Genomic DNA, 15299 nt, shown 5'->3' with positions numbered 1-15299 from the left:
TGCAATTGAAGATTTCTTGCTATTGCGCAATACTGTGCAATTGAAGATTTCTTGCTATTGTGCAATACTGTGCAATTGAAAATTTCTTGCTATTGCACAATACTTATTTATATAATAATTTACACATCTTGTTTGGTGTGTATCTCCTACAATATCATTATTATTTGCTTTTAAATATAAATCAGAAATAACCAACTTAAAATGGAAAATTTTAAAAGAAAAAAAAAAGGAAAAAAAGAAAAAAAAGGAAAAAAAAAAAATCCCCCCCCCCAAATTTTTTGAACCCCCTTATGATTCATCACCCCCAAACTCAATCCCAGCCTTCCCTTTGTGGTATGGTACCTTGCAGTACAATTTCAGAGAGATCCATACACTTGAACACAAGTTAATGTCTGGAAACTAGAAAAATGTGTTTTTTGGCCCCTTTTTGGCCCCAAATTCCTAAACGTTTAGGGCAATTACCCCCAAACTCAAACCCAGCTTTCCCTTTGTGATATGGAACCTTGTAGTACAATTTCAGAAAGATCCATACACTTGCACACAAGTTATTGTCCTGAAACTAGAAAAATGCTTGTTTTTTGCCCCTTTTTGGCCCTTAATTCCTAAAATATTGAGGCAATTACCCCCATCATCAATCCCAGCCTTCCCTTTGTGGTATGGTACCTTGCAGTACAATTTCAGAGAGATCCATACACTTGAACACAAGTTATTGTCTGGAAACTAAAAAAATGCTTATTTTTGGCCCCTTTTTGGCCCCTAATTCCTAAACGTTTCGGCAATTACCCCCAAACTCAATTCCAGCTTTCCCTTTATGATATGGAGCCTTGTAGTACAATTTCAGAAAGATCCATACACTTACACACAAGTTATTGTCATGAAACTAGAAAAATGCTTGTTTTTTGCCCCTTTTTTGGCCCCTAATTCCTAAAATTTTGAGGCAATTACCCCCAAAATCAATCCCAGCATTCCTTTTGTGATATGGAACCTTGTGGTACAATGTCAGAGAGATCCATACACTAACACACAAGTTATGTCTGGAAGTTACAAAAATGCTTATTTTTGGCCCCTTTTTGGCCCCCTTATTCCTTTACTGTTGGTACCATAACCCCCAAAATCAGTCCCAACCTTCCTTTTGTGGTATTGAACCTTGTAGTAAAATTTCATAGAGATCCATTGACTTGAACTAAAGTTAGAGTGCGAAAACCAATGTGTCTTCGGACGACGCCAACGTCATACCAATATACGACCACAAAAATTTTTTTGCGGTTGTATAAAAAAAGATCTGATCAAAGAAAAATTACTTTTGAATTGAGGCTTCAAATATATATAGCTATTACTACTTATGTATCATTCTATACTAAAGCATACCGAATGCAGGATGTCCACCTCCACCGAATCCAGGCATCCCTGGTCCCATTCCTTGTCCTCCAAATCCAGGAAACCCTTGTCCCATTCCTGGATGTCCTCCTAGACCAGGGAGCCCTTGTCCCATTCCTGGGTGTCCCCCAAAACCAGGAAGCCCTTGTCCTAATCCTGGTATATCGTGTGGAAATCCTCCGTGTGGATGATGAGGTTCGTCATCACTGTCATCACTCTCATTGTCAGCTAATTCTTCATCATCTGGATTCTCATCTAGAACAAATAAATATTATACACAAACATATTCTTTTCACTTATGTAGACATTCAATTCTAGAGTATAATAATCTTAAGTGACAAATGTTTTACCATGCCATGATATTATAATAAACAGAATATATAGAATGCTTCGCTGAGTGCAGCTGGATACGACCGCAGAGGTCCAACCCTGAACAATTGGGGTGAAATTGGACACAATATTCGCGCTTGATACAGGTCTGAATTTGGATTGTAATTAAATATTTGACACATAATAGGTTTCTGACACCAATAACTGAAGTCAAAGAACTTAGAATTGGTTATATGATTTGAATTTATATTCAATTTTTTGCTTTTGTGAAATACACTATGCTGTTGCGTATTGACCCTCCCCCACCCCCCTTTTTTTTGCGAAAAAAAAAATATTTGTGGTATGGAAACTTGTGGTATAATTTAAGAGAGATCCATACACTTAAACACAAGTTATTGTCTGGAAATTACAAAAATGCTTATTTTTGGCCCCTTTTTGGCCCCTAATTCCTTAACTGTTGGTACCATAACCCCCAAAATCAATCCCAACCTTCCTTTTGTGGTATTGAACCTTATGGTAAAATTTCATAGAGATCCATTCACTTAAACTAAAGTTATTGTGCGAGAACCAATGTGTCTTCGGACGAGGACGACGATGCCAACGTCATACCAATATACGACCGCAAAAATTTTTTGCGGTCATATAATGACTGACCTAGGAGTTATGGATGTACAGTTATCTGAGGATTTCGAAGGCATATTCTAAATCATACTCCTTAAATAATATTAAACGCTAAATATCAACTACCAATGACAATTACAACTAGAGGTACTGTGAGCCCATAAAGTGATACCTTGCCCATTGCATAGTCCATGTTTTGGTAAGGGAAAACCCCAAAATAATTGAGACCAAAACAAAATAGGGGGTACACAACAGCATTATGTGGTTATGATTGTGATAATGCTTCAATAAATAGCAATAAGCAGTTTAGGAAGAGTTGCAATTACAAAATAGGTAGCCCCCAAATAAAACAATGGCAAAGTCCATGTGTTGGTAAAGGGAATGCAAAAATTTATTGTACCAGTTATCAAAAAGTAAAATAGGAGGCGAACAATGGCATTATATCATGAAGAATCTGTGAAAGTTTGAAATTCATTCACTGGTTAGAGAGGAGTTGAGGATGGGGGATGTCCACTCCCTATAATATGAAAGTGCTAAGCTCACAAAATGATATCCTGCCCATTGCAAAGTCCATGCTTTGTTAAGTGGAACCCCAAAAATAATTGAGATAAAAAAATAGGTGCACAAAGCATTATATTGTTATAATTATAAGAAGTTTCAATAAAATTGTAATAGGGGTTTAGGAGTAGTTGTGGATACAAAATGGGTACCTCCCAAATAATACAATGGCAAAGTCCATGCATGGGTAAGAGAAACCCCAAATTATGTCATGAAGAACCTGTGACAGTTTAATTGAAATCCATTCACTGGTTTAGGAGGAATTTTATTTATGCTCTTTTTTAATCTGTTTCATCCCAGCTTTATTAGCTTTATGATCTACAAATTCACAACTTTAGAATTCTAACAAAAGCTACCATCTAATCTCTGGCCTTGGCCCCAGTTAGAACTACTTCCTGTCTGTTTAGGGGACACAGGTGAAGGCTGACCATCAACTGGACACATTTCTGAAAGTAGTTAAAATATGTCTTTATTTATATGTATTTCTAAACAATGTGATTGAAACGAACTAACTTTATAGTAATTCTAAAATAACAGAACCTCCAGTCATCTTAGAACTTACTGACACTCACTACTACAGCTGCATGTGCATGTGCACTGGAAATGCAGTGTATGTCCACTTAATGTTTTTGTGAGATTTGAAACATAACTGTAAGAAGGTCAATTTAGTAGGAAATAAATGATCCTTGGTTTTAAATGTCACCTCATTTAAGTACTGTGATTATGGATTTTTCAACTGAATCAAATTAAATTTAAATTTCAAATTCAAACAAAAACAAACTTAGTCTTTATCTTAAAACAACTAAAGAATGTAACAGCATTGAAAAACCTCACTCAGATATTTTACGTTATCCAGTAATCAACCTTCTGGAAGAAATCACCTATTGACCCTGGATACTTATATGGTGTCATCACGAGGGCTTAAACCCCAAGAGGCCACTAATTATGTAATATGTGGTAGGGATGAGCCACTGGAAAAGGTTACTTTTCCCAGCTTCATGATATGTGATAAGGTCAAGAAATTAAAATGAAATATATGACAAGGTTGCTGATTGAATCATAATATAAGTATCTAAAACTAATCAGCTGTTGATTTTTTTTTCACAGATGCTATTAAAACTACAGTCATGAATGTATCAGATATCTGTTAAATCTATTTTCTATAAATAGCATAAGCATGACAGCTATATGTATATTTTTTGTTAAACAATATACAATGGAGTGTGATTTTTTTGTTATTCAAAATATATGAAAAGCCTGGGTTACTCAATATCACAGCTACTCACCCCTACCACAAAAAAGTTGAAGTGGCCTCTGAGGCATAGAGGCAGGAACTGTCTTAAAATTGCAAGTTAGAAATACTTTAGTAGTGTGAAATACAGTTTTTCAGTCAATGGCATGTTAAATTAATTTTTCAGTTATTGTATGTGATACAGTTTTTCAGCCAAAAATATGTTAAATTAGTTTTTCAGTCAAAATTATGTTAAATTAGTTTTTCAGTCAAAATACATTAAATTAGTTATTCAGTTATTGTTTAACTTGTAGCTGATGGTATTTTCTTAAGGAGATAAAATTTCTACAAAGCAATGCTGTAAATGTAAATTATGGCACATACTGAGATAGAACTTTGACTCATGAATTCAAGGATACCATGGTATTAGAATAGGTTTGCTCCATGGATTAAAAAATTCCATGGTATTAGAAAAACGTAATATATATTCTAAATATCAGTGGAAATACCTGCTGTTCCAGCTATAGCTTGCTTGATCTCTTTTTTCTGTACAACCAGGGAACCAGAGGGAGTGAGACCAAGTTCCTGTAATGTCCTGTCCATATCATTTTCTCCATATTCTTTATGTGGAAATGGCTGAAAATTATATTAAAATTTTTGTTCACTTTACATGGGAAACAAGAAAGGAGTTCCGGGTGTCAAATCTAAAGTAACAGGAACATTAAGGAGCAACAAATCAAATCATTTTTGTAAAAGCTAATGGATGACAGAGGCCAAGTTATGAAAATAGCTCAGTTGACCCTTAAATGGGTCAGGTGAGCTAAAACGTTTGAGCTCCTTTCAACAAACATACATAAATCAAAGAGAATAACACTATTATAAAAACCTGTATTGCTACTATTGGAACTCCTCTAGACTTATTATTGTCTTTAATGTATCTCCATACTTCTTTAAATGGAGCTGATGCTGCAAAAGACTGCTTAAGAAAACTGCCGTCTAACATTCTTATCTGAAAGAAAACATGAAACAATGGATTAATTACTGTGGCCTCAACATTATATGTAGAATACTTATTTTCATGGAGTCAATCTGGTTTAAATTTATTACAACTACCGTAAAAAATTTGCAATATTTTGCCATTTGAGGTAGGCCTTTCAATTTTATTCAAATCAATGTAATTAGAGTAGGCTTCATACAGTAACAGAATACACTAATGATTCGTTTATTGTATATAAACATTTGTGAAGTGTTGTATAGCAATTTCATGTTACAATTATATCTCCTAATTTCAAAACTACAATGTACAAACACTATGAACAAAGCTAAACTTTATACTTTTTCTTGTTTGTATAGATATTTCAAGGTCAATCATTTCAATGAAGAAAAAAGCATGTACAACTGGATCAAAAAAAGAAATAGAAGATGGAAAATACCATCAAGTACTAAAAGTTCTCTGAAAGATTTATTGAAATCCAGTGAGTGATTAAGGAGGATGAAAGTAACAGAGACATACAAATAAATGAACACCAACATTAACCAAAGGACAGCATTGAAATGGGAGGATAGAAATAATGACTTTGTGTAACAAGATTCTGCATGGTGAAATGTCTGGGCCGATTTACTTATAATGATTGAATTTTATGTTGAAAGTCTTAAAGATCAAGGTCTTACAGCAGGTATAACAGAAGTTTGATATCATCAATGATCCATGAAAAATGAGGTCAAAGTCACATGAACCTTGACAGATGACATTCTATACACCAAATATAATGGACATACATTTGTACTACTTAAAGTATGTGAGAAACAGACCAAGTCCTGAAAACTTCACACTAATCACTGATCCATGAAATAATGTCAAGGTCAGGTTACAACCATTATATATAGCAACCATAGTTGACCTATTGCCTATAGCTATATAGTATCTAAGAAATGAAACTCATCAAGTTTCTCGTTTTTATATAGATTAGACCGTTGGTTTTTCCGTTTGAATGGTTTTACACTAGTAATTTTTTGGGGCCCTTTATAGCTTGCTGTTCGGTGTGAGCCAATGCTCTGTGTTGAAGGCCGTACCTTGACCTATAATGGTTTACTTTTATAAATTGGATGGAGAGTTGTCTCATTGGCACTCATACCACATCTTCCTATATCTATCATCAAGAAAACTTGACCAATACGATGATCCATGAAAATGAGGCCAAAGTCAGATGAATCCTGTCAGACGAATACGTACACCATACAATCATTCTATACACTCAGTATAGTTGACCTATTACTTATAGTGTTCAGAAAATGAACATTATCAGGAAAAACTTAATGTTGATATATGTCACAGTCTAGTTTGTCCTAAGTCTATGTCACAGTCTAATTTGTCCTAAGTCTATGTCACAGTCTATGTCACAGTCTATGTCACAGTCTAATTTTTCCTAAGTCTATGTCCCAGTCTAATTTGTCCTAGTCTGGATATCAATTTATCCAAAACTATCAAAGATCTGCCATGAACACCTAATTTCCCATAAAGACAGAAAAACACAATGAGACTTTGGACTGGTACTTGAACAAGTGGTTCAATCAGTTCTCTTCTTTGGAATAATGTTTTTTTTTTTATTGGCTTTGAACTAGCTGTCATCAACTTAGAGTACTCTCAGATCTGTACTTAGTGTCCTTTTTGTTTTTAGGGATGAGGGATGGATAAATACCCTGCCACGTCCGGTCTGTGTTTATGTTTGATGTTTTTCTGCTTTGTCTCGATCTGATGAGTTAAGCCTTTTTCAACTGATTTTTATAAGTTGTTCGTATGTTGTGCTGATACACCACTGTCCCAGGTTAGGGGGAGGGTTGAGCACTCACAAACATGTTTAACCCCGCCACATTCTTTATGTACCTGTCCCAAGTCAGGAGCCTGTAGTTCAGCGGTTGTCATTTTTTCATATCTGTCATATTTGTTTTTCGTTAATTGTTTTGTTATAAATAAGGCCGTTAAATTTCTCAATTGAATTGTTTCATATTTTTCAGGTCTGGGCCTTTTATAGCCGACTATACGGTATGGGTTTTTCTCATTGTTGAAGGCCATATGGTTGCCTATAATTGCTTACACCCACTTTATTTGAACTTTGGTGGATAGTTGTCTCATTGGCAATCAAAACTCATCTCCTTATTTTGATATCAATGCTATATTACAGTGTTATTGATAGACAAAAGTATGTGAGCTTCTTCTGTAAGTGTGACATAACTTCAAATTAAACTTAAGACAAGATGTTCATTTCATCCCATTTATTGACATGTCCCAGCTTGGTAAGTTCCCATTAGTGGTTATAATTAGACTTTTGACATTTTGAAGGAGAAAAGGTCTAAGCTGTTTATAGCAATTTATTATGCATGCACTGTGGTAACGATGGTTTTAGTTAAACCGGAGCTAATCATTTTCTAATGAGGATCTGGTTTGAATGCAGACTGTGTTTCTAACTAACCTTTAACAGACATTTATCATGACTTGTTGTTACTGGAGCAGGTAGCTAACCTTTAACAGACATTTATCATGACTTGTTGTTATTGGAGCAGGTAACTAACCTTTAACAGACATTTATCATGACTTGTTGTTACTGGAGCAGGTAACTAACCTTTAACAGACATTTATCATGACTTGTTGTTACTGGAGCAGGTAACTAACCTTTAACAGACATTTATCATGACTTGTTGTTACTGGAGCAGGTAACTAACCTTTAACAGACATTTATCATGACTTGTTGTTACTGGAGCAGGTAACTAACCTTTAACAGACATTTATCATGACTTGTTGTTACTGGAGCAGGTAACTAACCTTTAACAGACATTTATCATGACTTGTTGTTACTGGAGCAGGTAACTAACCTTTAACAGACATTTATCATGACTTGTAGTTACTGGGGCAGGTAACTAACCTTTAACAGACATTTATCATGACTTGTTGTTACTGGGGCAGGTAACTAACCTTCAACAGACATTTATCATGACTTGTTGTTACTGGGGCAGGTAACTAACCTTTAACAGACATTTATCATGACTTGTTGTTACTGGAGCAGGTAACTAACCTTTAACAGACATTTATCATGACTTGTTGTTACTGGGGCAGGTAACTAACCTTTAACAGACATTTATCATGACTTGTTGTTACTGGAGCAGGTAACTAACCTTTAACAGACATTTATCATGACTTGTTGTTACTGGAGCAGGTAACTAACCTTTAACAGACATTTATCATGACTTGTTGTTACTGGAGCAGGTTTGGCCTGTTCTTCTTGTCTTTGTTCTACAACCTCTTGTTTTACTGTACTGTGTGTTAACTTTTGTTTCTCTCTATCTTCTGCTATCTCTTTCAAAATCCTTGCATGATCCTATAAATCAAAAATATCTTTGCATGAGTGTATAAATCACAAAACACTGTCATGTTCATATATATATATATAAATCATAAGTAAACTGTTTACGCAGAGATATGTCTCTCCTCTATGCTATTTTGATAGTATCACATGTTTAATGCAAATGTTGAAATTAAAATGTAAAATATGAAAAACTTTCAAAGCCGATGATACAGAACTAAGGGTGCAGGGCCAAAAAATCCACATGGATATGAGATGTTCACACAACTACATACCAAGTATCATTGATTTATTGTTATTCTTTAACATTATATATGTTCTATTGAATACTCAAGATTACCCTTTTCCTTCTCTGTTTATCTTTAATCACTTCCTGTTTCATTTCTGTCCTCTGTTTATCTATAAACTTGTCTTTAATCTTTTTCTGTGTTTCACTCAGATGTAACCTGCTCATTACTTGACTTTCTGATTGGTCATCCTCCATACCTTGTGACATCTCTCCGGAATGTGATTGGCCAAGATTTTCTGGTTCTGGTTTAGGTTTTGAACTACTTGGGTCAACAAATGGATTATTTCCTTCCTTAAATCCAGATGCGTTCTGAAATGATCATTTAATATATGTAATGCTATTTTATAAACACTTCAAAATTTGTTTCTTTCTATCTGTTTTTTGGGATATTTTTGTAATGCATACAAAAACTCAAATAATACCAATTTACTATGAAACATGTAAACGTTCATGAGAGTGACCTAACTTGAGGACCATAATATATATCTGGCTAATTTATATCATCTATCAAGTATTAAACTAATAAAGTGTCACATTTTCAGAAAATAAACACCTATATTGTGAAAGCATTGAGTCTTTAAATAATCTTAGTCTGATATTTCTCTTTCCTTTTTCATTTGATGTCATATATTCAAAACTTGCACTGATTCAACTGAATATGCATGAAATAGTTGCCACTGGATGTTAACCAAACATCAAACAATCAATCAAAGCACAGACTTTTAGTTCATTTATCATTTAGTGTTTAATGTATATCTATGAAATTACCACAGAGACATTTTCTAAAAAAACTGTGAAACTTTTATTTCTTTTCCCTTTTTGAAGATAAATAACCTTATAAAGTTTAATCCTTCTGTCACATGACTGTAAATTGTGAATTCATAAGATCTGAGACCACTGTATGTTATTATAATCTCAGATAAGATGTACAAGTTTTTTTATAATTGAACTAAGTCCCTTCATTTTCAGTTGTATACAACCTGAACAAATAAAATCGGAATAGATATAAGAAGATGTGGTATGAGTGAGAATGAGACAACTCTCCATCCAAGTCACAATTTGTAAAAGTAAACCATTATAGGTCAAAGTAAGGCCTTCAACACAGAGCCTTGGCTCACACTTTGGACAAACCATGTTTTCAACTTGAGATAATGAATTTGAACCAATACAGAAGTCTCATTTACCCCTCTCAGTTTTAAATTTCCTGAATTGCTCTCTACATTTTTCACAAATCCTGGTTTTCCTGCACATAACCTACAAGTACAAGTAAACAATACAGAGCAGTCTTTAAAAGAACATCTAATTGATATAAATGGATATCTTCATAACTTTAATCAAACATCTCATGCTAGTTGACTATTGTATTTTTATATGACCGTCTTCTTTATCTTTGTAAACAAAGCCATATTATCATTCCAATAAAACATGGTACTATTGCTTGACATCACAATTAAATCATATTTAATATCAAAGATCAATTCCAGAAAAAAACAATTAGTATAGGGTATTAGGGTCTTTGCATCGGCACTAAACACATTTATTTAAAAACCAGTTGTTGGCATGACACGGGTTATGTTCTTCTCATATATGTTATGATGGTATGATACTAAACCCCTAACGGGAAGGATTGTGCCTGATATTCATATGATGAAGACATAATCTTTCAATCAGTTTAATTGAAGTCTGGAGCTGGCATGTCAGTTAACTGCTAGTAGTCTGTTGTTATTTATGTATTATTGTCATTTTGTTTATTTTCTTTGGTTACATCTTCTGACATCAGACTCGGACTTCTCTTGAACTGAATTTTAATGTGCGTATTGTTATGCGTTTACTTTTCTACATTGGCTAGAGGTATAGGGGGAGGGTTGAGATCTCATAAACATGTTTAACCCCGCCGCATTTTTGCGCCTGTCCCAAGTCAAGAGCCTCTAGCCTTTGTTAGTCTTGTATTATTTTTAATTTTAGTTTCTTGTGTACAATTTGGAGTTTAGTATGGCGTTCATTATCACTGAACTAGTATATATATTTGTTTAGGGGCCAGCTGAAGGAAGCCTCCGGGTGCGGGAATTTCTCGCTGCATTGAAGACCTGTTGGTGGCCTTCTGCTGTTGTCTGTTCTGTGGTCGGGTTGTTGTCTCTTTGACACATTCCCCATTTCCATTCTCAATTTTAATTATTTTTTTATGATTATCACATGGAATTTTTCATGTTAGTTGTATGCAGTTTTCTGATATGATGCTGTTCATTTGTTTTTTTAAACAAAGTCATGTCTTAATTCCAATAAAACATGGGGTACGTATGCTTGATGACCTTACAATTAAATCATAGTTTATATCAAAGATCTCATTTCATAAAAAACATTTAGTTTTTTAAGTATTACCTCATGTCAGTTTAAGTGTTAGTTTTATTCAGTAATGATCAACAATCCAAATAAACAGTTCTTTAATTGCCATACAAAGAAAGTTTTTAAGCTTGCTAACATGTTATGAGCTATAGTTCATTGTGTGAGGGGGTACATTGAATGACATCCTTAACATATTCTACATACTGTACTACATTTACTGGTGATCAAACAAACTTACCAAAAATATTCAATTTCTACATTTACTTAATTTATTAGTTGAAAAATAAAATACAGATATACATTTAGTATCTATTATTCTGGTGTCTTCTACATAACACAGAGGTTTGTATACTCACCAATCTGCTGCAGGTTGTACTATAATTCTGGTGTCTCTCTACATAACACAGAGGTTTGTATACTCACCATTCTGCTGCAGGTTGTACTTTAATTCTGGTGTCTCTAGATAACACAAAGGTTAGGTTTGTATACTTACCATTCTGTTCCAGATTCCACCGTACATGTGATTCCGGTGTCTTTCTAAATCACACAGGTTTGTATACTTACCATTTTGCAGCAGATTCCACTGTACATGTGATTCCGGTGTCTTTCTCCATAACTTACAGGTTTGTATACTTACCATTCTGCAGCAGATTCCACTGTACATGTGAGTCCGGTGTCTTTCTACATAAGACATAGGTTTGTATACTTACCATTCTGCTGCAGATTCCACTGTACATGTGATTTTGGTGTCTTTCTACATTATGCACAGGTTTGTATACTTACCATTCTGCAGCAGATTCCACTATACATGTGATTCCGGTGTCTTTCTACATAACACACAGGTTTGTATACTTACCATTCTGCTGCAGATTCCACTGTACATGTGATTCCTGCGTCTTTATACATAACTCACAAGTTTGTATACTTACCATTCTGCTGCAGATTCCACTGTACATGTGATTCCGGTGTCTTTCTACATAACACACGTTTGTATACTTACCCTTTTGCAGCAGATTCCACTGTACATGTGATTTTGGTGTCTTTCTACATTATGCACAGGTTTGTATACTTACCATTCTGCAACAGATTCCACTGTACATGTGATTTTGGTGTCTTTCTACATAACACACAGGTTTGTATACTCACCATTCTGCTGCAGATTCCACTGTACATCTGATTTTGGTTTCTTTCTACATAACACACAGGTTTGTATACTCACCTTTCTGCAGCAGATTCCACTGTACATGTGATTTTGGTGTCTTTCTACATTATGCACAGGTTTGTTTACTTACCATTCTGCAGCAGATTCCACTGTAATTCTTCCCATCTGGAAAGCATCTTGACAATCTTGATAATCAAATCCCATTGACATCAAATGAACTAATACATCATCTACAGACTGAAAATATAAACTACATGTGAATGAACATGAATGTCACCACTAGAACATGTAGAAAGGAAATAAACTTCTCCTGTCTGAATAATTAATCAATGCATATTATTGCACACATATATGTAGATGTAGCTTTATAAACATGTATCTAGAATGTTGGTTAATCTAACAGGTGCATCAAATTAAATTAAGCCTACTATCTGACTTTGTATAAAAAGGGGAGTAGGTAACAATTTTTTAACTTGGCATACATGTGATAAATCAGGTTTTTGCATCAACAATTCTTTGGGTGTAAATGTAACTGTTTGATGTAAAATTGTCATTGTTGTGTGTTTTTCCTCAACCTTCCTTCTGAAGGTAACATATCAATGTCTTGCAGCATGTCTATTTGAATGATATCAGTTGAAAAAAATAATTGCAAAGATTCTGTTTCTGTTTCTGCTTTTGTTTTTCATTCAATGTTAATTGTTGACGCTCAAGAATAAAGTACATGTGTGTAAATTGACAGTGATATTGTTTGCCTCAAATTACAGCCGAAATTCGGCTTTTTCCCCTAGAGAAAATTCCCAATTACTAAAAAAAATGGCTTAAAATTCCTCCCAAAAAGTTTTACATTTTCCCCAATCAGTGATAGCATTGGTAGGAATGTTTGTAAATATCGTATTCATGTTATTATTTTGATATTAGAAAGCACTTTTGAGATCCGGTTTTCTGATCAGAATCATCATGGTGTTTGTAACACATGTGGTTTTCAAATTTTATGATGACAATCCTATGAATTAGTTATAATATTAATTTTTAGTAATTATTATTGCCTAAATTCCGTCATCTGTACATAATTAAATGCTTCCTTATGTTCTAAGGTGTATATAGTTGCTACAATTATACCCTATGGGTAGTGCTCCACAATTAATGGAGGAATATACAAGAAACTGAACTTTCAATGCATTAAGTACCATCATTGCTTCTGTTTCTTTCCCCTCTTCGAAAAGTACCTTTCAGGTTGAAAATGTCTGACAACCAAAATATACATGAAAAAACAGTGCAAAAAAGACTGCAAAGGTCAGCAAAAAATCGTAGATGCGTTTAGAATAAAATATACAAATTTCCCAATTTCAATAAAAAATATGCATTTTTCCCAATAAAAAATGGTAGAGCCTAGAGGTAGTTTTGAAAAAAGACAACAATATCACTGATTGATTTAACCTTTCCTTAGAGTACAAAGAGTAAATTTAAGCATTGTGCTTCATTTGTATTCAATTTCATTGGTCTAGATATATAAAAAAGAAATATGCTATAAATTTATATCATGATAAATAGACGTAAAATCAACAAAAAATAACATTATGCATTGATTTTTAGCATTAATAAAGTCATTTTGCTAGAAAACTGAACATACCCATTGTTTCAAACACTGTCAAAATATATTAGCTAAAGCAATGTCTATCTTACATTTACATTGTTATCTTATAACTAAGGTACAGGTTTATTCATTAAATGTTTTTGTTACACAGGATTTTGATCTCTCCAAAGGGAGAAAAGAAGAAGACCCCTGAAAATGGAATTATTGTCCTCCCGTCAGAAGGTTCACATATATGCTTTGGTTTACTATTTATCGTGTTTATGAAAACGCTCATAACATTCAAAAGATAACATATTTATCAGATCTGAACTTGAAATTATTAGGAGTCTAATGATTTTATCATCACTCACAACATGCACAATAACTCAATTGTCTTGGGTGTGTCTCATTACATGTAGCTGACACAGGTATGAACAAGATGTTTTTTCTTGTGTGTATATACTGAATACACTACAACAATCAACACTTGCTTCATCAGAAAAAAATACTGGTGATTGTTATGAGTAAAAATTTTCATAGACGGGTGGTTAAAGAAGCAAGGTTAGTGAATTCAGTATATATACATAAATTCAAACAAATCTTGTCTCATACCTGTGGTAGCTGACAGTACTGTAAGTAATCCCTTTTGAAATTCTGTGTTGGACACAGACAATCCCAAAAGGGATACACCTTATCGCTGTTTGGAAATCTGTCCCGCTTGAACTGACGTCATACAACAATCACTTTTCCATTGTGGCGTCAGATATTTTGTATTATGACGTCAAAATTTTACGGGAATCTTTGTGATGTCCAGTAATGGCGGATAAATAACGATAAGGTGTATTACACTGTATAAAATTAAAAGTAAAGGTTGATTTTCTAACCATTTACACTGATTCCTGAGAACAAGTTCATGTGTTAAGATCCCTCTTCAATTTTAAGATGATCACACCAAATATATTTATCTTCAATTAGATCTGAAGATTCCATTAATAAGGTTTTTTTTTATTTCACTGAACTGACTGAAGACAAAAAAGAGGATCTAAACTGAATCACAATCATGTGATGTAAAGGCCAAAGTGTATATCATCTATTCAAATCAGTTTCAAGCATTGTGATCAGACAATTGTGTTACAGGACAGTTTAACAGCCGTTGAAAGAAATTATAGATTATCACCTGAGACTGTGATGCCATTTTTCTGCTTGTATTGTCTGGATCATACAGAAACTTGGTATAAGAATGAGCTGGCTGCAATGCAAACAGGATACCAGAACCAATCATAACACGGCAAAACTATGATAAGTATATACTAATTTGTATTATTTCTAGCATGATAAATATTCAATAAAGATCTTAATATCTGAAAGGAAAACAAACATATAAATACTTTTACACGATTATTTTTAACATTTATTGTCTTTTCTTTTAAAATTACTTATTTATTATTATCGTTTTT

At 33.8% G+C, this 15299-nt stretch overlaps 1 protein-coding gene across 2 annotated transcripts in view; it reads right to left on the bottom strand.

Annotated features, from left to right (window-relative positions):
* Positions 1-15097, bottom strand: part of LOC127731162 (uncharacterized) — a 34163-nt gene extending 19066 nt beyond the window's left edge. For both annotated transcript variants that reach the window (XM_052240093.1, XM_052240094.1), the window contains exons 1-9: positions 15020-15097; positions 12400-12506; positions 9949-10018; positions 8816-9073; positions 8338-8490; positions 5004-5126; positions 4627-4753; positions 3243-3332; positions 1369-1632 (exon numbers count right to left, since the gene is read on the bottom strand). In XM_052240093.1, the coding sequence (XP_052096053.1) occupies positions 1369-1632; positions 3243-3332; positions 4627-4753; positions 5004-5126; positions 8338-8490; positions 8816-9073; positions 9949-10018; positions 12400-12506; positions 15020-15037 (1210 nt within the window). In that variant the 5' untranslated portion in view covers positions 15038-15097. The remainder of the gene's footprint in view (positions 1-1368; positions 1633-3242; positions 3333-4626; positions 4754-5003; positions 5127-8337; positions 8491-8815; positions 9074-9948; positions 10019-12399; positions 12507-15019) is intronic.
* Positions 15098-15299: the final 202 nt, after the last annotated feature.

This window comes from Mytilus californianus, unplaced genomic scaffold (genome assembly GCF_021869535.1).
Source record: "Mytilus californianus isolate M0D057914Y unplaced genomic scaffold, xbMytCali1.0.p SCAF_2, whole genome shotgun sequence".
NCBI classification, from domain to species: domain Eukaryota; kingdom Metazoa; phylum Mollusca; class Bivalvia; order Mytilida; family Mytilidae; genus Mytilus; species Mytilus californianus.
This window is presented reverse-complemented; position numbering and strand designations above follow the sequence as displayed.